Source organism: Heloderma suspectum, chromosome 6 (assembly GCF_057233095.1).
Source record: "Heloderma suspectum isolate Gila_16-S chromosome 6, 16-S_ref, whole genome shotgun sequence".
Taxonomy (NCBI): Eukaryota; Metazoa; Chordata; class Lepidosauria; order Squamata; family Helodermatidae; genus Heloderma; species Heloderma suspectum.
The window spans coordinates 163,112-185,744 of record NC_139463.1 but is presented as its reverse complement, the minus strand read 5'-3'; the positions used below and the strand labels follow the sequence as shown (position 1 = coordinate 185,744).

Sequence of the window (22,633 nt, the reverse complement as noted above, 5' to 3'; positions counted from 1 at the left end):
CAGGAAGCTACCAGAAAAAAAAAAAAGGAAAAAGAAACCAAATGCACAGTTACAAGAAGAAGAAGAGAAGAGTGGTAGTAGTGGGAGACTCCTTGCTGCGTGGGATCGAGACCCAAGTATGTCGCGAAGACCCGTGGACTCGCCAGGTATGTTGTCTCCCGGGAGGACAGATTAGAGACGTGACTGAAAGGTTGCCTGCACTCATAAAGCCCACTGACAGGTATCCCTGTCTTCTCATCCATGTGGGAACAAATGATACCGCCAAGCGGAGCTACGAAGAGATCACGTCAGACTTTGAAGCTTTGGGAAGGAAACTCAAGAACTTTGGGGCCCAGATAGTTTTCTCATCCATCCTTCCAGTAGTTAGAAGAGGGATAGAAAGGGAACGAAAAATACTCCGGGTGAATGACTGGCTACGAAGGTGGTGCCGACGAGAGAGATTTGGATTCTGGGACCACGGGCTATACTTCCTGGAAGATGGGCTGTTGGCTAGGGATGGGTTGCACCTCACAAAGGCTGGGAAGAATGTGTTTGGCCACAGCATGAAGAACTTCATCAGGAGGGCTTTAAACTGAATCCTACGGGGAAGGGAGATGTAATGTTGGGGGTAACAATGGACGTAGGCGCATGCACTGCAATGGAGAGAACAGCTCTGATAGCGTCCAATAATAGTCTTCAGACACATGTAGGAAGAAAGCCAGACTATGAAGCACATGGTCTTCGATGTCTATATACTAATGCCCAGAGTATGGGAAACAAACAGAACGAACTTGAACTCTTAATACAGGAGGGAAATTATGACTTGATAGGTATAACTGAGACTTGGTGGGATGACTCTCATGACTGGAATACAGCAGTTGAAGGATATAACTTGTTCAAAAAGAACAGGAGGAACAGAAAGGGAGGCGGGGTTGCACTGTATGTGAAAAATACATATCTCTGCACAGAAATACAGGAGGAGGAGCTTGGTAGCCCCATCGAGAGCATCTGGGTTGAAATAAATGGAGCAAAGAATAAAAGGAACCTGGTGGTCGGAGTCTACTACCGGCCACCCAATCAAGGAGAAGACAAGGATGAAACTTTTGAAAAGCAAATAGCCAATGTTTTAAGGAAGCATGATGTAGTAGTAATGGGGGACTTCAATTTCCCCGATATTTGTTGGGAGACAAATTCTGCAAAACATGGCCCCTCCAGGAAATTCCTGACTTGTGTGGCGGATAACTTCCTCCTACAGAAAGTAGAGGAAGGAACTAGAGGATCGGCTATCCTTGACTTGATCCTAACCAACAGAGATGACTTAGTGGATAAAGTAGCAGTTACAGGAACTCTGGGGGAAAGCGACCATGTTGTACTTGAGTTCTTGGTTCTAAGGGAAGCAAAAGCCGAGTGTACTCAAACGCGTACCCTGGATTTTAGGAAAGCTGATTTTAATAAACTCAGAACAATGATCAGTAAGGTCCCATGGCAAACAATGCTAGCGAGAAAAGGAGTCCAAGATGGGTGGGAACTTTTAAAAAAGGAAATTCTCAAGGCACAATCACAAACAATTCCAACAAGAAGAAAAGGTGGAAGACAACAGAAGAAGCCAATGTGGCTTCACAAAAAGCTTAGGGATGACCTGAAAACAAAAAAGGACACATATAAGAAGTGGAAAGAAGGCCAAGTAACAAAGGAAGAGTACAGGCAGGTAGCACAGAATTGCAGGGATGGCGTCAGGAAGGCTAAAGCGGAGAACGAGGTGAGGTTAGCGAGGGATGCTAAAAACAACAAAAAGGCTTTCTTCAGCTACGTGCATAGTAAAAGGCAGAGGAAAGAAATGGTTGTTCAGCTATTAAATAAGGATGGCAAAATGATAACAGATGACAAAGAAAAGGCAGAGGTGCTCAATTCCTACTTTGGCTCAGTCTTCTCCCAAAAGAGGGTCTATGACCCCCCTGGCAAAGGCCAAGTACAGGCTGAAGGGGCAGGATTGCAGCTTGAGATCGACAGGCATATGGTCAAGGAACACCTACTTACTTTGAATGAGTTCAAATCTCCAGGGCCAGATGAACTGCATCCTAGAGTAATAAAGGAACTGGCAGAAGAACTCTCAGAACCGCTGTCTATTCTCTTTGAGAAATCATGGAGGACCGGGGAAGTGCCAGATGACTGGAGGAGGGCTAACGTTGTCCCTATCTTCAAAAAGGGTAAAAAGGAGGAACCTGGGAACTACAGACCAGTCAGTCTGACATCAATCCCTGGGAAAATTCTGGAGCAGATCATAAAGCAATCCATCTGGAAGCACCTTGACAACAATGCCGTGATTACTCGAAGCCAACATGGATTTGTCAAAAACAAGTCCTGCCAGACAAATCTGATCTCATTTTTTGATCAAGTCACCTCCCTTGTAGACCGTGGGAATGCTGTAGACATCATATACCTCGACTTCAGCAAAGCTTTCGACAAAGTGCCCCATGATATCCTGATGAGCAAACTTGCTCGAAGTGGGCTAGATGAAACAACGATCATGTGGATCCACAGTTGGCTACAGAATCGGACTCAAAGAGTGCTTATCAATGGGACCTTCTCAAGCTGGGGAGAGGTAACGAGCGGGGTACCGCAGGGCTCAGTCCTGGGCCCAGTGCTCTTCAACATTTTTATTAATGACTTGGAGGAGGAGGTGCAGGGAATGCTGATCAAATTTGCAGATGACACAAAATTGGGAGGGATAGCTAATACTTTGGAAGACAGAAACAAAATTCAAAGTGATCTGGATAGACTGGAGTGCTGGGCAGAAAACAACAGAATGGCATTTAATAGGGACAAATGCCAAGTTCTGCACCTAGGAAAAAGAAACCAAATGCACAGTTACAAGATGGGGGATACGTGGCTCAACCACACTACGAGCGAGAAGGATCTTGGAATTGTCGTCGATCACAAGCTGAATATGAGCCAACAATGTGATGTGGCTGCAAAAAAGGCAAATGCTATTTTGGGCTGCATTCATAGAAGCATCGCTTCCAAATCCCGGGAAGTACTAGTTCCCCTCTACTCAGCACTGGTTAGGCCTCATCTGGAGTACTGTGTCCAGTTCTGGGCACCACACTTTAAGAAGGATGCAGACAAGCTGGAGAGGGTTCAAAGGAGGGCAACAAAGATGATCAGGGGACTGGAAACAAAGCCCTATGAAGAGAGACTGAAAGAACTGGGCATGTTTAGCCTTGAGAAGAGAAGACTGAGGGGAGATATGATAGCACTCTTCAAGTACTTGAAAGGTTGTCACAGAGAAGAAGGCCAGGATCTCTTCTTGATCATCCCAGAGTGCAGGACACGGAATAATGGGCTCAAGTTACAGGAAGCCAGATTCCGGCTGAACATCAGGAAAAACTTCCTGAGTGTCAGAGCAATACGGCAATGGAACCAATTACCTGGGGAGGTGGTGGGCTCTCCCACACTGGAGGCCTTTAAGACGAGGCTGGACAGCCATTTGTCAGGGATGCTCTGACTTGGATTCCTGCATTGAGCAGGGGGTTGGACTCGATGGCCTTGTAGGCCCCTTCCAACCCTACTACTATTCTATGATTCTATGCCCGTCTTTGCACAAAACGTACCCTTGAGATCTCCAATTTTCTTGAAGAGATCTCTAGTCTTTCCCATTCTGTTGTTTTCCTCGATTTCTTTGCATTGTTCATTTAAGAAGGCCTTCTTGTCTCTCCTTGCTATTCTCTGGAACTCTGCATTCAGTTGGGTATATCTTCCCCTTTCTCCCTTGCTTTTCGCTTCCCTTCTTTCGTGAGCTACTTGTAAAGCCTCATCAGACAGCCACTTGGCTTTCTTGCATTTCTTTTTCTTTGGGACGGATTTTGTTGCTGCCTCCTGAACAATGTTACAGACCTCCGTCCATAGTTCCTCAGGCACTCTGTCTATCAGGTCTAATCCCTGAAATCTATTCCTCACCTCCACTGTATATTCATCAGGGATATGATTTAGGTCATACCTGAACGGTTTAGTGGTTTTCCCGACGTTCTTCAATTTAAGCCGAAATTTTGCAAGAAGCAGCTCATGATCTGAGCCACAGTCAGCTCCAGGTCTTGTTTTTACTGACTGTATGGAGCTTCTCCATCTTTGGCTGCAAAGGACATAATCAATCTGATTTCGATATTGACCATCTGGTGACGTCCATGTGTAGAGTCGCCTCTTGTGCTGTTGGAAAAGAGTGTTTGCTATGATCAGCATGTTCTCTTGGCAAAACTCTATTAGCTTTTGTCCTGCTTCATTTTGTACACCAAGGCCATGCCTGCCTGTTATCCCGGTGATTTCTTGACTTCCTACTTTAGCATTCCAATCCCCTATGATGAAGAGGACATCTTTTTTTGGTGTTAGTTCTAGAAGGTGTTGTAGGTCTTCATAGAACCGATCAACCTCAGCTTCTTCGGCCTCAGTGGTTGGGGCATAGACTTGAATTACTGTGATGTTGAATGGTTTGCCTTGGATTCGTACTGAGATCATTCTATCATTTTTGAGATTGTACCCCAGTACTGCTTTTCCCACCCTTTTGTTGACTATGAGTGCTACTCCATTTCTTCTAAGGGATTCTTGCCCACAATAGTAGATATGATGGTCACCTGAATTAAATTCGCCCATGCCTGTCCATTTTAGTTCGCTGATTCCCAAGATGTCGATGTTCAATCTTGCCATCTCATGTTTGACCACCTCCAGCTTACCTTGATTCATTGATCTGACATTCCAGGTTCCTAAACAATATTGTTCTTTACAGCATCGGATTTTCTTTTCACCGCCAGACACATCCACAGCTGAGTGTCCTTTCGGCTTTGGCCCAGCCGCTTCACTCTTTCTGGCGCTACTTGGAAATACCCTCTGCTCTTCCCCAGTAGCATATTGGACACCTTCCGACCTGAGGGGCTCATCTTCCGGCGTCATATCTTTTAGCCTTGTGATACGTTCCATGGGGTTTTCTTGGCAAGAATACTGGAGTGGGTTGCCATTTCCTTCTCCAGTGGACCACATTTTGTCAGAACTCTCTGCCATGACCTGTCCGTCTTGGGTGGCCCTGCACGGCATAGCTTATGGCTTCACTGAGTTACGCAAGCCCCTTCGCCACAACAAGGCAGTGATCCATGACGGGAAGTACTAGTTCCCCTCTACTCAGTACTGAGTAGAACAGTACTACTCAGAACAACATGGCCTACACCTGCAACAAGTGCAACAGAACAACATGGCCTACACCTGCAACAAGTGCAAGCTGATCACGCTGCTGGAGGAAAAAGTAAGTGGACTGGAGCGGCGACTGTCGACCCTCCGGGGAATAAGAGAACACGAAGAGTTCTTGGACAGAATGGGGGAACTACACCAGCAAAGGGAAGACCAGAAGCTTGAAGAGCAACAGCAAGATGAGGCAGTGGGAAATGTTGAGGTGAAGAAAAATGGAATAGAGGACACTCCTTGGAAAACGGTGACAGTTAGGAGAAGAAGAACTAGACGCCACTCTGCACCAGTGGAAGCAGTGGAGCTGTGGAACCAATTCCAGGTACTTGAGGGTGAGACTGGAGGACAGCCTGCAGAGGAAGAATCACAGGGGAACCTGCATGAGAGTGAGCAAGAGGCTAAAGGTCAGTCAAACAGAGGCGATGAAACCCAGGCCTACAAGAAGAAGAAGAGAAGAGTGGTAGTAGTGGGAGACTCCTTGCTGCGTGGGATCGAGACCCAAGTATGTCGCGAAGACCCATGGACTCGCCAGGTATGTTGTCTCCCGGGAGGACAGATTAGAGACGTGACTGAAAGGTTGCCTGCACTCATAAGGCCCATTGCCAGGTATCCCTTTCTTCTCATTCATGTGGGAACAAATACCGCCAAGCGGAGCTACGAAGAAATCACATCAGACTTTGAAGCTTTGGGAAGGAAACTCAAGAACTTTGGGGCCCAGATAGTTTTCTCATCCATCCTACGAGTAGTTAGAAGAGGGATAGAAAGGGAACGAAAAATACTCCGGGTGAATGACTGGCTACGAAGATGGTGCCGACGAGAGAGATTTGGATTCTGGGACCACGGCCTATACTTCCTGGAAGATGGGCTGTTGGCTAGGGATGGGTTGCACCTCACAAAGGATGGGAAGAATGTGTTTGGCCACAGCATGAGGAACTTCATCAGGAGGGCTTTAAACTGAATCCTACGGGGAAGGGAGATGTAACGTTGGGGGTAACGATGGACATAGGCGCATGCACTGCAATGGAGAGAACAGCTCTGATAGCGCCCAATAATAGTCTTCAGACACATGTAGGAAGAAAGCCAGACTATGAAGCACATGGTCTTCGATGTCTATATACTAATGCCCAGAGTATGCGAAACAAACAGAACGAACTTGAACTCTTAATACAGGAGGGAAATTATGACTTGATAGGTATAACTGAGACTTGGTGGGATGACTCTCATGACTGGAATACAGCAGTTGAAGGATATAACTTGTTCAAAAAGAACAGGAGGAACAGAAAGGGAGGTGGGGTTGCACTGTATGTGAAAAATACATATCTCTGCACAGAAATACAGGAGGAGGAGCTTGGTAGCCCCATCGAGAGCATCTGGGTTGAAATAAATGGAGCAAAGAATAAAAGGAACCTGGTGGTCGGAGTCTACTACCGGCCACCCAATCAAGGAGAAGACAAGGATGAAACTTTTGAAAAGCAAATAGCCAATGTTTCAAGGAAGCATGATGTAGTAGTAATGGGGGACTTCAATTTCCCCGATATTTGTTGGGAGACAAATTCTGCAAAACATGGCCGCTCCAGGAAATTCCTGACTTGTGTGGCGGATAACTTCCTCCTACAGAAAGTAGAGGAAGGAACTAGAGGATCGGCTATCCTTGACTTGATCCTAACCAACAGAGATGACTTAGTGGATCAAGTAGCAGTTACAGGAACTCTAGGGGAAAGCGACCATGTTGTACTTGAGTTCTTGGTTCTAAGGGAAGCAAAAGCTGAGTGTACTCAAACGCGTACCCTGGATTTTAGGAAAGCTGATTTTAATAAACTTAGAACAATGATCAGTAAGGTCCCATGGCAAGCGATGCTAACGAGAAAAGGAGTCCAAGATGGGTGGGAACTTTTAAAAAAGGAAATTCTCAAGGCACAATAACAAACAATTCCAACAAGAAGGAAAGGTGGAAGACAACAGAAGAAGCCAATGTGGCTTCACAAAAAGCTTAGGGATGACCTGAAAACAAAAAAGGACACATATAGGAAGTGGAAAGAAGGCCAAGTAACAAAGGAAGAGCAGAGGCAGGTAGCACAGAATTGCAGGGATGGCGTCAGGAAGGCTAAAGCGGAGAACGAGCTGAGGTTAGCAAGGGATGCTAAAAACAACAAAAAGGCTTTCTTCAGCTACATGCATAGTAAAAGGCAGAGGAAAGAAATGGTTGTTCAGCTATTAAATAAGGATGGCAAAATGATAACAGATGACAAAGAAAAGGCAGAGGTGCTCAATTCCTACTTTGGCTCAGTCTTCTCCCAAAAGAGGGTCTATGACCCCCCTGGCAAAGGCCAAGTACAGGCTGAAGGGGCAGGATTGCAGCTTGAGATCGACAGGCATATGGTCAAGGAACACCTACTTACTTTGAATGAGTTCAAATCTCCAGGGCCAGATGAACTGCATCCTAGAGTCATAAAGGAACTGGCAGAAGAACTCTCAGAACCGCTGTCTATTCTCTTTGAGAAATCATGGAGGACGGGGGAAGTGCCAGATGACTGGAGGAGGGCTAACGTTGTCCCTATCTTCAAAAAGGGTAAAAAGGAGGAACCTGGGAACTACAGACCAGTCAGTCTGACATCAATCCCTGGGAAAATTCTGGAGCAGATCAGAAAGCAATCCATCTGGAAGCACCTTGACAACAATGCCGTGATTACTCGAAGCCAACATGGATTTGTCAAAAACAAGTCCTGCCAGACAAATCTGATCTCATTTTTTGATCAAGTCACCTCCCTTGTAGACCGTGGGAATGCTGTAGACATCATATACCTCGACTTCAGCAAAGCTTTCGACAAAGTGCCCCATGATCTCCTGATGAGCAAACTAGCTCGAAGTGGGCTAGATGAAACAACGATCATGTGGATCCACAGTTGGCTACAGAATCGGACTCAAAGAGTGCTTCTCAATGGGACCTTCTCAAGCTGGGGAGAGGTAACGAGTGGGGTACCGCAGGGCTCAGTCCTGGGCCCAGTGCTCTTCAATATTTTTATTAATGACTTGGAGGAGGAGGTGCAGGGAATGCTGATCAAATTTGCAGATGACACAAAATTGGGAGGGATAGCTAATACTTTGGAAGACAGAAACAAAATTCAAAGTGATCTGGATAGACTGGAGTGCTGGGCAGAAAACAACAGAATGGCATTTAATAGGGACAAATGCCAAGTTCTGCACCTAGGAAAAAGAAACCAAATGCACAGTTACAAGATGGGGGATACGTGGCTCAACCACACTACGAGCGAGAAGGATCTTGGAATTGTCGTCGATCACAAGCTGAATATGAGCCAACAATGTGATGTGGCTGCAAAAAAGGCAAATGCTATTTTGGGCTGCATTCATAGAAGCATCGCTTCCAAATCCCGGGAAGTACTAGTTCCCCTCTACTCAGCACTGGTTAGGCCTCATCTGGAGTACTGTGTCCAGTTCTGGGCACCACACTTTAAGAAGGATGCAGACAAGCTGGAGAGGGTTCAAAGGAGGGCAACAAAGATGATCAGGGGACTGGAAACAAAGCCCTATGAAGAGAGACTGAAAGAACTGGGCATGTTTAGCCTTGAGAAGAGAAGACTGAGGGGAGATATGATAGCACTCTTCAAGTACTTGAAAGGTTGTCACAGAGAAGAAGGCCAGGATCTCTTCTTGATCATCCCAGAGTGCAGGACACGGAATAATGGGCTCAAGTTACAGGAAGCCAGATTCCGACTGAACATGAGGAAAAACTTCCTGAGTGTCAGAGCAATACGGCAATGGAACCAATTACCTGGGGAGGTGGTGGGCTCTCCCACACTGGAGGCCTTCAAGACGAGGCTGGACAGCCATTTGTCAGGGATGCTCTGACTTGGATTCCTGCATTGAGCAGGGGGTTGGACTCGATGGCCTTGTAGGCCCCTTCCAACCCTACTATTCTATGATTCTATGAGTATGTTTTGAGACAGTATCCCTAGGAAATATTGTAGGGGTCTGCTGTATTTTTATTGTAGTTTGATCACAGTCAACAAATCACATAACATTACCACCCTCTATGAATGGTCTGACACATCTCTTCATGCCCATTATTATTTATTTTTATTATTTCGTTTAACATATTTCTAGGCTGCCTTTCAGGGCAGGAGCTCTTGTCGTTCTGAACATCCCTCAGAATTCCATGCACAAGACAACTGGATTTTGCACAGCAAGATTATGGGGGAAAGTGTCTATGTGATATAATGTAAAAGTAGTTTGCAAATCTGGTGTTTATTTTGTTTTTCTGACTTTTAAAAGTTAGGTATTATAAATACAGCTTGGCATATACCAAAAATGGATGCAGCGCCTTAGAACTATTTGTCCACTTCTAGCCAAAAATTGAAGGAGGTTAGATTTTCTCAGGAAGCTACCAGAAAAAAAAAAAAGGAAAAAGAAACCAAATGCACAGTTACAAGAAGAAGAAGAGAAGAGTGGTAGTAGTGGGAGACTCCTTGCTGCGTGGGATCGAGACCCAAGTATGTCGCGAAGACCCGTGGACTCGCCAGGTATGTTGTCTCCCGGGAGGACAGATTAGAGACGTGACTGAAAGGTTGCCTGCACTCATAAAGCCCACTGACAGGTATCCCTGTCTTCTCATCCATGTGGGAACAAATGATACCGCCAAGCGGAGCTACGAAGAGATCACGTCAGACTTTGAAGCTTTGGGAAGGAAACTCAAGAACTTTGGGGCCCAGATAGTTTTCTCATCCATCCTTCCAGTAGTTAGAAGAGGGATAGAAAGGGAACGAAAAATACTCCGGGTGAATGACTGGCTACGAAGGTGGTGCCGACGAGAGAGATTTGGATTCTGGGACCACGGGCTATACTTCCTGGAAGATGGGCTGTTGGCTAGGGATGGGTTGCACCTCACAAAGGCTGGGAAGAATGTGTTTGGCCACAGCATGAAGAACTTCATCAGGAGGGCTTTAAACTGAATCCTACAGGGAAGGGAGATGTAATGTTGGGGGTAACAATGGACGTAGGCGCATGCACTGCAATGGAGAGAACAGCTCTGATAGCGTCCAATAATAGTCTTCAGACACATGTAGGAAGAAAGCCAGACTATGAAGCACATGGTCTTCGATGTCTATATACTAATGCCCAGAGTATGGGAAACAAACAGAACGAACTTGAACTCTTAATACAGGAGGGAAATTATGACTTGATAGGTATAACTGAGACTTGGTGGGATGACTCTCATGACTGGAATACAGCAGTTGAAGGATATAACTTGTTCAAAAAGAACAGGAGGAACAGAAAGGGAGGCGGGGTTGCACTGTATGTGAAAAATACATATCTCTGCACAGAAATACAGGAGGAGGAGCTTGGTAGCCCCATCGAGAGCATCTGGGTTGAAATAAATGGAGCAAAGAATAAAAGGAACCTGGTGGTCGGAGTCTACTACCGGCCACCCAATCAAGGAGAAGACAAGGATGAAACTTTTGAAAAGCAAATAGCCAATGTTTTAAGGAAGCATGATGTAGTAGTAATGGGGGACTTCAATTTCCCCGATATTTGTTGGGAGACAAATTCTGCAAAACATGGCCCCTCCAGGAAATTCCTGACTTGTGTGGCGGATAACTTCCTCCTACAGAAAGTAGAGGAAGGAACTAGAGGATCGGCTATCCTTGACTTGATCCTAACCAACAGAGATGACTTAGTGGATAAAGTAGCAGTTACAGGAACTCTGGGGGAAAGCGGCCATGTTGTACTTGAGTTCTTGGTTCTAAGGGAAGCAAAAGCCGAGTGTACTCAAACGCGTACCCTGGATTTTAGGAAAGCTGATTTTAATAAACTCAGAACAATGATCAGTAAGGTCCCATGGCAAGCAATGCTAGCGAGAAAAGGAGTCCAAGATGGGTGGGAACTTTTAAAAAAGGAAATTCTCAAGGCACAATCACAAACAATTCCAACAAGAAGAAAAGGTGGAAGACAACAGAAGAAGCCAATGTGGCTTCACAAAAAGCTTAGGGATGACCTGAAAACAAAAAAGGACACATATAGGAAGTGGAAAGAAGGCCAAGTAACAAAGGAAGAGTACAGGCAGGTAGCACAGAATTGCAGGGATGGCGTCAGGAAGGCTAAAGCGGAGAACGAGGTGAGGTTAGCGAGGGATGCTAAAAACAACAAAAAGGCTTTTTTCAGCTACGTGCATAGTAAAAGGCAGAGGAAAGAAATGGTTGTTCAGCTATTAAATAAGGATGGCAAAATGATAACAGAGGACAAAGAAAAGGCAGAGGTGCTCAATTCCTACTTTGGCTCAGTCTTCTCCCAAAAGAGGGTCTATGACCCCCCTGGCAAAGGCGAAGTACAGGCTGAAGGGGCAGGATTGCAGCTTGAGATCGACAGGCATATGGTCAAGGAACACCTCATTACTTTGAATGAGTTCAAATCTCCAGGGCCAGATGAACTGCATCCTAGAGTCATAAAGGAACTGGCAGAAGAACTCTCAGAACCGCTGTCTATTCTCTTTGAGAAATCATGGAGGACCGGGGAAGTGCCAGATGACTGGAGGAGGGCTAACGTTGTCCCTATCTTCAAAAAGGGTAAAAAGGAGGAACCTGGGAACTACAGACCAGTCAGTCTGACATCAATCCCTGGGAAAATTCTGGAGCAGATCAGAAAGCAATCCATCTGGAAGCACCTTGACAACAATGCCGTGATTACTCGAAGCCAACATGGATTTGTCAAAAACAAGTCCTGCCAGACAAATCTGATCTCATTTTTTGATCAAGTCACCTCCCTTGTAGACCGTGGGAATGCTGTAGACATCATATACCTCGACTTCAGCAAAGCTTTCGACAAAGTGCCCCATGATCTCCTGATGAGCAAACTAGCTCGAAGTGGGCTAGATGAAACAACGATCATGTGGATCCACAGTTGGCTACAGAATCGGACTCAAAGAGTGCTTCTCAATGGGACCTTCTCAAGCTGGGGAGAGGTAACGAGTGGGGTACCGCAGGGCTCAGTCCTGGGCCCAGTGCTCTTCAATATTTTTATTAATGACTTGGAGGAGGAGGTGCAGGGAATGCTGATCAAATTTGCAGATGACACAAAATTGGGAGGGATAGCTAATACTTTGGAAGACAGAAACAAAATTCAAAGTGATCTGGATAGACTGGAGTGCTGGGCAGAAAACAACAGAATGGCATTTAATAGGGACAAATGCCAAGTTCTGCACCTAGGAAAAAGAAACCAAATGCACAGTTACAAGATGGGGGATACGTGGCTCAACCACACTACGAGCGAGAAGGATCTTGGAATTGTCGTCGATCACAAGCTGAATATGAGCCAACAATGTGATGTGGCTGCAAAAAAGGCAAATGCTATTTTGGGCTGCATTCATAGAAGCATCGCTTCCAAATCCCGGGAAGTACTAGTTCCCCTCTACTCAGCACTGGTTAGGCCTCATCTGGAGTACTGTGTCCAGTTCTGGGCACCACACTTTAAGAAGGATGCAGACAAGCTGGAGAGGGTTCAAAGGAGGGCAACAAAGATGATCAGGGGACTGGAAACAAAGCCCTATGAAGAGAGACTGAAAGAACTGGGCATGTTTAGCCTTGAGAAGAGAAGACTGAGGGGAGATATGATAGCACTCTTCAAGTACTTGAAAGGTTGTCACAGAGAAGAAGGCCAGGATCTCTTCTTGATCATCCCAGAGTGCAGGACACGGAATAATGGGCTCAAGTTACAGGAAGCCAGATTCCGACTGAACATGAGGAAAAACTTCCTGAGTGTCAGAGCAATACGGCAATGGAACCAATTACCTGGGGAGGTGGTGGGCTCTCCCACACTGGAGGCCTTCAAGACGAGGCTGGACAGCCATTTGTCAGGGATGCTCTGACTTGGATTCCTGCATTGAGCAGGGGGTTGGACTCGATGGCCTTGTAGGCCCCTTCTAACCCTACTATTCTATGATTCTAAGATGGGGGATACGTGGCTCAACAACACTATAAGTGAGAAGGATCTTGGAATTGTTGTCGATCACAAGCTGAATATGAGCCAACCATCTGATGTGGCTGCAAAAAAGGCAAATGCTCTTTTGGGCTGCATTCATAGAAGCATCGCTTCCAAATCCCGGGAAGTACTAGTTCCCCTCTACTCAGCACTGGTTAGGCCTCATCTGGAGTACTGTGTCCAGTTCTGGGCACCACACTTTAAGAAGGATGCAGACCAACTGGAGAGGGTTCAGAGGAGGGCAACAAAGATGATCAGGAGACTGGAAACAAAGCCCTATGAAGAGAGACTGAAAGAACTGGGCATGTTTAGCCTTGAGAAGAGAAGACTGAGGGGAGATAGGATAGCGCTCTTCAAGTACTTGAAAGGTTGTCACAGAGAGGAAGGCCAGGATTTCTTCTCAATCATCCCAGAGTGCAGGACACAGAATCATGGGCTCAAGTTACAGGAAGCCAGATTCCGGCTGGACATAAGGAAAAACTTCCTGACTGTTAAAGCAATACGACAATGGAACCCATGACCTGGGGAGGCGGTAGGCTCTCCCACACTGGAGGTATTCAAGATGAGGCTGGACAGCCATCTGTCAGGGATGCTCTGACTTGGATTCCTGCATTGAGCAGGGGGTTGCACTCGATGGCCTTGTAGGCCCCTTCCAACCCTACTATTCTATGATTCTATGACATCATCAGGGCAATACAAGGAAATTAAACGACTCTGGAATTCCAAATGCATGTCATGTGCTCACAGACCAGACTGCTTTTTGCAAAATGCCACAAACGCGTGGCATGCTGCCATGCTTATCGCTCAGGAGCTTTGGGAACCCCGCTAGTTAAATGCATGGTGTTTTGATTGGAGAGCTCCTTCTAGGTACCATGCTGTTACGCACAAGGCGAAGAGGGCAAGGGCACAGAAAGAGCAGGAAACTGTTCATGCAGCCCAGTGCCTGGGCCCCTGGTTCCCAGGCCTGGTCTTAGGCCTTTACAGGACAGTACTGCTGCGTCATCCACACAAAGCTTGAGGCCTTTCTTAGCTGTGGGACACTGTACAATCTTGGGTTTCTGTGCTAGGAACTAAGAGGGCCGCCTGCACTCCACAATGTCAGCTGGACTGTGAGCATCTTTTTGTAGCTGATCTCCTACGTAGGCTACACTGGAAGTCAAAAGGCTGAAAATGCTCAATACTGGTTTCACACAAAGGGCAATGACGTTTTGTGAAAAGAAACCTGTGATGAGCATCTCAAAGTGGGGATGGGGAGTCACAGCTCCAACAGGGCCACCAGAGTCAGCAGAAACCCTAACCCTTGAAAATGCTGATCAGGCAGAGCAAGGTGGTAATGGAAGGTACCCAACTGAGCAGTCAACACACTGCCAAATTTGCTGAGCAACCTCTTTTCATAGCTATAGTGGGCCATAAAGGCTGGCCCGCCCCCCAGAAACATTTCCTGACACACACACCCCCTCTGAAACATTTTCTGCCCCCAAATCACTATTAGTTTCAAACAGGAAAGGGACCGTAGGTGAAGTGTGGAAGATGTGCCCTCTCCCTCTCCTCTGGAAGCCCTGCCTTGATGGGAAGGAATGGATGAAACAGGGTTGTTCAGAGGGGAGGAAAATGAATGCCATGAAACTGAAAATAATGTTCTGCTGCTACTTCATGCAGCTCCAATTAATGCAGGATTCCTGCCAATGAACTCCCACGGAAAAGCTGGTTCTGCTGTGCAAAACTTCTTACGGACACAAAAAAAGCCACCCTGACCTTCCCTTTCACACCTCCCCGCTCCCGCCTGCACCAAAAAAGTGATTGCCCTTGAATTCATAGCAGCAACTTGGGCAGAAGAGTGAACATAAGAAGAACCCTGCTGGATCAGACCAAGGGTCCATCTAGTCCAGCATTTTGTACACATAGTGCCATAGTGTCAACCAGGAACCTACAAGTAGGGCATGAGAGCAACAGCACCCTCCCACCCATGTTCCCCACTGCCTCTGGTACTGGAGGTAGCACACAGCCATCAGGACTAGTAGCCATTGCTAGCCATCTCCTCCAGGTATTTATCTAACCCCCTTTTAAAGCCATCCATATTGGTGACCATCACTACATCTTGTGATAGCTAATTCCATAGTTTATGCGCTGTGTGAAGAAGGACTTCCTTTTATCTGTCCTGAATCTCCCACCAATCAGCTTCATGGGATGACCCTGGGTTTTAGTATTTTGAGAGAGGCAGAAAAATGTCTCCTTATCCACATTCTCCACACCATGCATAATGTTGTACACCTCTATCATGTCTTGCCTTACTCACCTTGTTTCCAAGCTAAACAACCCCAGGTGTTGTAACCTTCTCTCATAGGGGAGACGCTCCAGCCCCTTGATCATTTCAGTTGCCCTTTTCTGTACTTATTCCAGCTTTACAATATCTTTTTTTAGGTGTGGTGGCCAGAACTGTACACAGTATTTCAAGTGTGGCCGCACCAGAGATTTGAATACGGGCAGTATTATATTGGCAGTTTTATTCTCAATTCCTTTTCTAATTATGCCTAACATGGAGTTTGCCTTTTTTACAGCAGCCACATACTGGGTTGACATCTTCATTGAGCTGTCCAGTGACAGAACCCAAGAGAGGGGTGTGCCTCTGAGTCCTCCCCTCCCTCCCTCTCATGGGGAAAAGCCCCACCACCGGCATGGACAGAGGTCCAGGCTGTTGCTCTCCTAAGACTTGGCTCTTACTCAGAGAAAGGAGGGTCTTGCTCGTCAAGATTCATCTGATGCTGTGCTGCTCTCTTCTTTGCCTGCAGGGCATCAGCTTCTGCTGCACCTGCCATCTCTCCGGCCCTTTCAGAAGCACTGGGACATCTTTTGCTCCTCTCCCTTGGCAGCAACCAAAATGCAAAAGAACAAAGGTTAGCAAGATGCAGGATCCACAGCCAGGCCAATGATGGAGGGCATGGAAAAGCCAGAATGTACTAGCAGCAGTGGTGCAACCCTGGAGCATGCCTGTTCAACCAGAGGGAAAAAGTACAGCCCTCTTCCATGTGAAAACAGAGAAGAAATGTGATACAGTCAGCAGCGGGTGCCAGGACTCTTCCTTGCAACCACAGGGTTAGGGTCAGAGGAGCTCAGCCCTGTACCACCCTGTTCTATTCAGATCCTGAATTTTCACCATTACTCTTACTGGCAGTTTGACATGTCATGCCAAGAGCCAGAATACGTAGATGCTGAGTAACTTGCCCACCATTGACAGTGTGGCATTCTAGGTCTACATCAGAGCGACAGGCAAGCAAGTTTTTAATTCCTTGTGTTTGGCTTCAGAATATTTTGACAAGGAAGGGGGCCAGGCATGGGCCTATGAGCAGACGAAATAGGCAAGGGAGCCAGCTGTACAAATTACGAAGGAGGGAAGATCCTGAACTATATGGGCACACTGAAGACCTGGATTATGTCTTGAACATCTCAGGAAGCCAAATTCAACACCTGATTCTAGGTTTCATGCTACAGGACAAGAAAACCTGGCTGGCTGTATAATGCAGAGTGGGCTGGATACAGATTTAGGCACATGCAAATAGGCTGGCTTCCCCACCCCTTCCTCCCCACAAGAGCCCCTCCAGCCCCATGAAAATGCTACACAGAGGGCTAGGGGACCATGCTAGGTAGGGCAAGCTGTGGTTCAGCAGGAGGGGAGATTTCTGAGAATCAGGCAGCGTAAGATCTTTGAATAAAACCGTATCTGGCTGTATCCCTCAAGATGGTACCAATCACTCAATTTAAGACCAATGTCTTTAGAAAGGTCTGTGCTAACAAATGGAGGAGGGGGGAGGAATATTGTTGTGCACCAGGAAGGTTACCTCAAAAGAGTTATGAGCAACCACTGATCCGTTCAAGATAACAGGCTACATGAAGAACCCTTCGGTGTATAATATGCTGAAAACAGACCACACCTTGGCCTCGATGAACAATTTCATTCATACATGAAATATAAAAAACAAGATTTTTCCATGCCTGACTTACAAATTTTGCATTGTGTTCTGCACCTTTTCAGTGGTGCGCCAAAAAATTATTTCAATACATTATGGATTTTTTTCTGGTCAATCTGAGCCCTCTCATGCCCCAATTGGACAAAAGGTGCCAAACTTATATCCCCAAAGTAGTATTATATATTTCAGCTATTTCCTGTACACAATTGCAGTGTTTCTTCAGTGGAAGCTACCCATTACAAATGGCTATTGTGACAAATAATGTTACTAGGGTCATAGGCTATCAAAAAAGGTCAACCTTGTTTATTCGCTCCAGTAGGTAATGATCGCTCCTCTTTCCGACCCCTGGCACATGGACTAATCAGACACAAGAATTTCCTGACCAACTCTACCAGAGGGAGGGCAGAGAAGGAAGGAAATAAAGGAACAGTGTGCTGCACAGACCCAGCTGGCATTTTGCCGACTGGCTCTTTTGTAATGGGTGTAGTGGTCATGCTTTCTAGAATGGATGGGACGGTCCAGAAGTGCAAAGGAACCTTGGTGCTGTACCTCTCGGCTGCCTTTTCTGATCCCTGGCTTCGCTCTTCTTCTAAGCTGCCTTTGCTTGTATCCTTCTCCTGTGCAAGCCAGCCATTGTCCTGCCAGAGAAAGCAAGGAGTGAAGGGTTTGACACAACACTGCCATTTCAGTAAGAAGATGGCGACAGCCAGAGTCATGACGGTAAAAGAGTCTATTGAGACCAATCTAGAAAACCCGCTGCTGCACACTGGAAAATCCCGGTGCCCAGGCAAGATGGCGAAGCCACTCACTTTGCCTTCCATACGTTGGGATCCCTTCGCGAAAGCAGGGGGAGGCCACATGCCAGCTGCATGCACTCCTGGCCATTTCTGAGCCTCCCATCTCCGCCCCCACTGAATCTGCTCTAGTGGCAAAGAAGTGGCGACTTGGTGAGGATACAAGGCACGCAGGCAGCATGACCCTTGTGTGCCAGCAGTGCTGTGCTGCTAGGAGCTTCCTGGGACACGTGTCTGGCTGCAAACAAAGTGCACGCTCCCTATACAGATGGTTTCTTCCCAAAGCCACTGCTTTGCTTGCTGCTGCAGCCAGGGTGGGGAGCAGCCCCCGTGGGTTCTGGGGGCAATGCAGCTGCCTGGAAGCTTGCGCACCCCTGTGCTAAAGCCTCAGCGGCTGAACGAGAAAAGCCCATTTTGAAGGAACATTCCCCTCCCACCCACCTCTTAAAACCCAAAAGGTTGCATAGGGTTCACCTCTCCCAACAGAGGAATGTCTGTACTTCTGTATGTGAAGTGAAGGCAGCATTTTTAACTCCCTCCCATTTCCCTGCAACAAGCCCTAAACCAACAGCGCCACCTGAATGAAGAACAGATCTGAATGCACAGCTGAATCTCTTGTGCCGTGAAAGAAACCAGCAGGCATCTTCTCTGCTGTCCGATATCGTGTGTGTGTGTCTGAATTTCGGAAGACGGTAACCAAGCCAGCAATAGCTGAACTACCCTGCATGGGACCTGAGCCCACCTCTTGGCTGGCTGGCTGGCTAGTTAGTTTACAGAGTACGCACTCACATGCACACATAATTGTTTGCAAGCACATAATTGCCATGATACAACAGATGAAATGGGGAAGAGCTGAACAAGATAATGCAGGGACTGTAGAAAAAGGGGTGACAAACTAAAAGACAAGGCGACAGGTCTGCAGATGTGCCCCCCCCCCGCTTCTAATTGGCCAGGCTCTCTCGAGGTACCTCCCCACCACCAGCCAGCCATGCCAAAAGCGTTATCGGAGCCTCCAGATGGCCCCTAATATGCAAGGTCCTTGTTTTTAACAGCAAGGCATGGAAAGCCACAGACAAAGCCCACACTATGATAAGGAGTGGAAGGCAAGAAGGCCACTCGCTTTTACTCTTTGGACACAAAACTACGGGGTCAGCCTATCCCTCTACAGTGGCCCATGAGCTTCTGCTATCCAAATTTTAAGCATGGGCTTATGGGTGCAAAAGGGTGTGCATTTGTGTCCTTGTGCGTGGCATCCTTGTAACAGATGCGAGTCCTATAAGTTTGGAAAGTGTTAAGAGGAGTTAACTGGGAGATAACATGGTGGGCTCTGACCAGGTGTGCATTTAAGCTGAAGCCCTGAGGTAGAAAGAGGGGAGGAGACAGGCATTCCTGCGGTTCTTGCTAGTTCTTGTTCAGCAAGGGTGCTCAAAGAAGAAGAGATTCATGAACAGAGTGTGGGAGGCTTTGATAAGGAAGCTTAGATCATTGTAAATTTTCATGCTTTCTGGAGAAGAAAGTCTGTAGTGCAAATCCTGTCGGGACCAGAGACTGCCTGCAACTAGAAGCCGGGAGAGTGTTTCTTCAAGGAGTGGGTACTCCATCGTTGCTAGCCACGACTGGGTGGCTACTACAAAGTTGGAGTCTGGAGGCTTGTCTGCCCTCCCTGGAGCCAAACCTGAGAGTGGCTATGCATATATTGCTACCTTTTGTAACTGCTACGAGACTCTGGGTTGTGGTGCTTGGGATTAATCTGCCCATGAAGAAGACATGAAGAAATGCAGGTTGCTTACCTATAACTGTAGTTCTTCGAGTGGTTATCTGTGCATTCACACATATGGGGCTCTACGCCTTTGCTGAGTCTCATTCAGGAAGCTTCTATAACTGAGAAATGCTTTTGGTGGGACCCTCCCCACCATCCTCTGCGCATGTCTAAGGGGTTCCCGTCCGTTTGCTCAGTTCCTTGAGACCGCCTAATGTGGCTTTGGACTTGAGGGAAAGCTATCACACCTCGGTACCAACAACGAATTTAACATTGACACCGAAGGGGGGACAGTGGGAGGGTTGTGTGAATGCACAGCTGACCACTCAAAGAACTCGTTACAGGTAAGCAACCCGCATTTCTTCTTTGTGGTCTCTGTGCATCACACATATGGGGCGATTAACAAGCTCACTTACCGGTGGTGGGTAGGTTTTTTATGCCAAGACTGAAGACAGAACAGCTCACCCAAAGGCGCAGTCAGAAACGTGCCTTGACATCAAGTTTGTAGTGCTTCACAACATTGATGGTTTCGACCAAGTCACTGCCCTGCGCAGGTCCCACGGTGATAAGCCTTTTGCGAAAGCTGTAGACGTGGCTACTCCTCAAGTAGAGTGCGCTCCGAGGTGAGACGGGCGCTCCAAGCCAGACAACTCATAAGCCAGACCAATGGTTTGGACAATCCATGAAGCTAATCTTTGGGAGGAGACAGGAGAACCTTTCTTGGAGCAACTGTAACAAATGAAAAGGTGCTCCATGGCATGGAACGGTGCTGTTCTGGATTTATAAAAAGCCAATGCTCTCCTGACATCGAGAGCATGCTATTTCCTCTCCAGGGCAGAAGAAGAGCCTGGGAAGAAAGCTGGTAATAAGATGGTTTGGTTGACGTGGATATCGGAGATCACTTTTGTGAGAAAGGCAATGTCTGGTCTTAGGTCAACCTTGTCCTTAAGGAAGATCTTGTAGGGATGATCTACTCACAAGGCACAAATTTCACTTACACGTCGAAAGGATGTGATAGCAACCAAGAAGGCAACCTTGCACGATAACAGGCACAGGTCTGTTGTGGCCAGTGGCTCAAAGGGCTTCGAGAGGACAACAGGGAGACTCTATTGTGGGACCAAAGTTTGAACTGGAGGAGTCAAGTTCTTTAGACCCTGCAGGAACTGACGAGCAGCAGGGTGAGTAAAAAGGGAGAAACTCTGAACTGGCCCTCTGAAAAAAAGAAAGAGCTGCCAAATAACCTCGTATTGACAAAGCTTTAAACCTTTTTGAAACAAACTATGCAGAAAGAAAAGAACATTCTCAACCGATGCATGAAGCGGATTGAACGCATGAAGATTTGCAAAATCCATGAAGGAAGACCACTTCACAGGACAGGACCGATGGGTAGCCGGCTTCCTAGCAGCATCCAGGATTGCCTGAACCCCGGGTGGAATTCAAAGAAAAATGTTTATTGTTGAATCCTCCACGCTAGTAGCTTTAGAGTGTCGAGATCAAGGTGACAAATCTTGCATCGGTCCTGAAAAATCAGGTCTGGAACCTGCGGAAGAGGCCAGAACTCTTGTCCTGACAAGCGCAGTAGAATCGGAAACCATGGCTGTCTCAGCCACCAAGGAGCAATTAGGATACAGTCCATCTTGTTGTGTGCTATCTCTTGGAGAGTTCCCCTCGCCAGTTTATCTGGAACGCATCGCCCAAAGACGATCGGCTGATCCCCACTCTCGTGCAGAAGTGAGGGCACACGGCATTCGCTGGGGTAGTGAACAGATCTGTTGAGGGACGGTCCCAGATCAGAAAGAGACAATCCAGAATGGAAGCCGACATCTGCCACTCGTGAGGTGACTGGTACGCCCGACTTAGGGCGTCTGCCAAAACATTGTCCTGACCCATGATGTGAAGAACAAAACACAAAAACACAAGTCCTCAGCAGTAGCAAAGAGAAAAAATCGCTGCGCTTCAATTTCTTAACAGAGGAAGCTCCGAAGAAGACTATCCACTATGGCGGTCGAAAGAGAACTGAGGGAAGGGGCAGGAACCCCCTAGACATGCACAGTGGATGGTGGGGGAGGGTTCCCGCCATAAGCGTTCCTCAGCTATAGAAGCTTCCTGAATGAGACTCAGCGCAGGTGCAGAGTCCCATATGTGTGATGCACAGAGATGATGAAGAAGAACTGAGTTATGCTTCTCAGTTGTGTTTGGCTGTCCTGCTAGGGGCTTATCAGAGTGGGCCTTGATGTTTTGTTCAGACAGTGGTATTTGTCTAGTGTGTAACGATAAATCCTTTGTTAAGCGATTTGCCTTGTCTAAGTGCGTAAGGTGGACTGCCTGGGGTTAAGTTGTAAGACTTGGGTTACATCCTCACCATCAGTTCCCAGCATACTAGAAAGGGACCTGTGGGATGGGCTGAGGTGCACACCATGGCTTGGGATGACGAGGTCACAGCTGTGGCAGTGCCTTTCCCCCAGCTGAAACCTCAAAGAGACACACAGTGTCCCATCACCTGCCTCGCTGCAGATTAATTAGAAGGCTGGAGGCACTTTGCTTCCTACCACGCTTTCCATTTTCCTTTCAAGACATCCGCGAAAACAACAAGCTCCAAGAGGAAGCCACACAACTCACCTATGCCACTTACCTCCTTCTTCCAAGTGCTTTCAAGAGTGGCTCTGCTCACCCCAAACTTTGGGCTGCCCAAAACTGGAGATAACACTGCCACATCCAGAACATTCTCCAAGACTGGACTCTGGAAACAAGAAAGAAGGGCAGGGGGCACAAGAGATCAGCATTTCCAGATACCTCCTGGTCTGTTCACCCCAGCAACCCCACAGCATGCAAAACAACATAGAAACGTTGAAAGGATCATCTGCCAAAGAGGCAGAGTAAAAACTCATGGGCAATGGGTGTTTGTTTGTTTATTTATTACA

General features: G+C 47.0%; 1 protein-coding gene across 3 annotated transcripts in view; it reads right to left on the bottom strand.

Moving 5' to 3' along the window:
- Window positions 1-22,633, bottom strand: part of CEP164 (centrosomal protein 164) — a 112,910-nt gene that overhangs the window by 53,623 nt on the left and 36,654 nt on the right. For 2 of the 3 annotated variants that reach the window (XM_084860507.1, XM_084860509.1), the window contains 3 exons: window positions 22,345-22,452; window positions 17,709-17,797; window positions 15,916-16,056 (listed from right to left, as the gene is read on the bottom strand). In XM_084860507.1, coding sequence (XP_084716633.1) covers window positions 15,916-16,056; window positions 17,709-17,797; window positions 22,345-22,452 — 338 coding nt within the window. The remainder of the gene's footprint in view (window positions 1-15,915; window positions 16,057-17,708; window positions 17,798-22,344; window positions 22,453-22,633) is intronic. The other variant, XM_084860508.1, reaches the window with a different exon arrangement.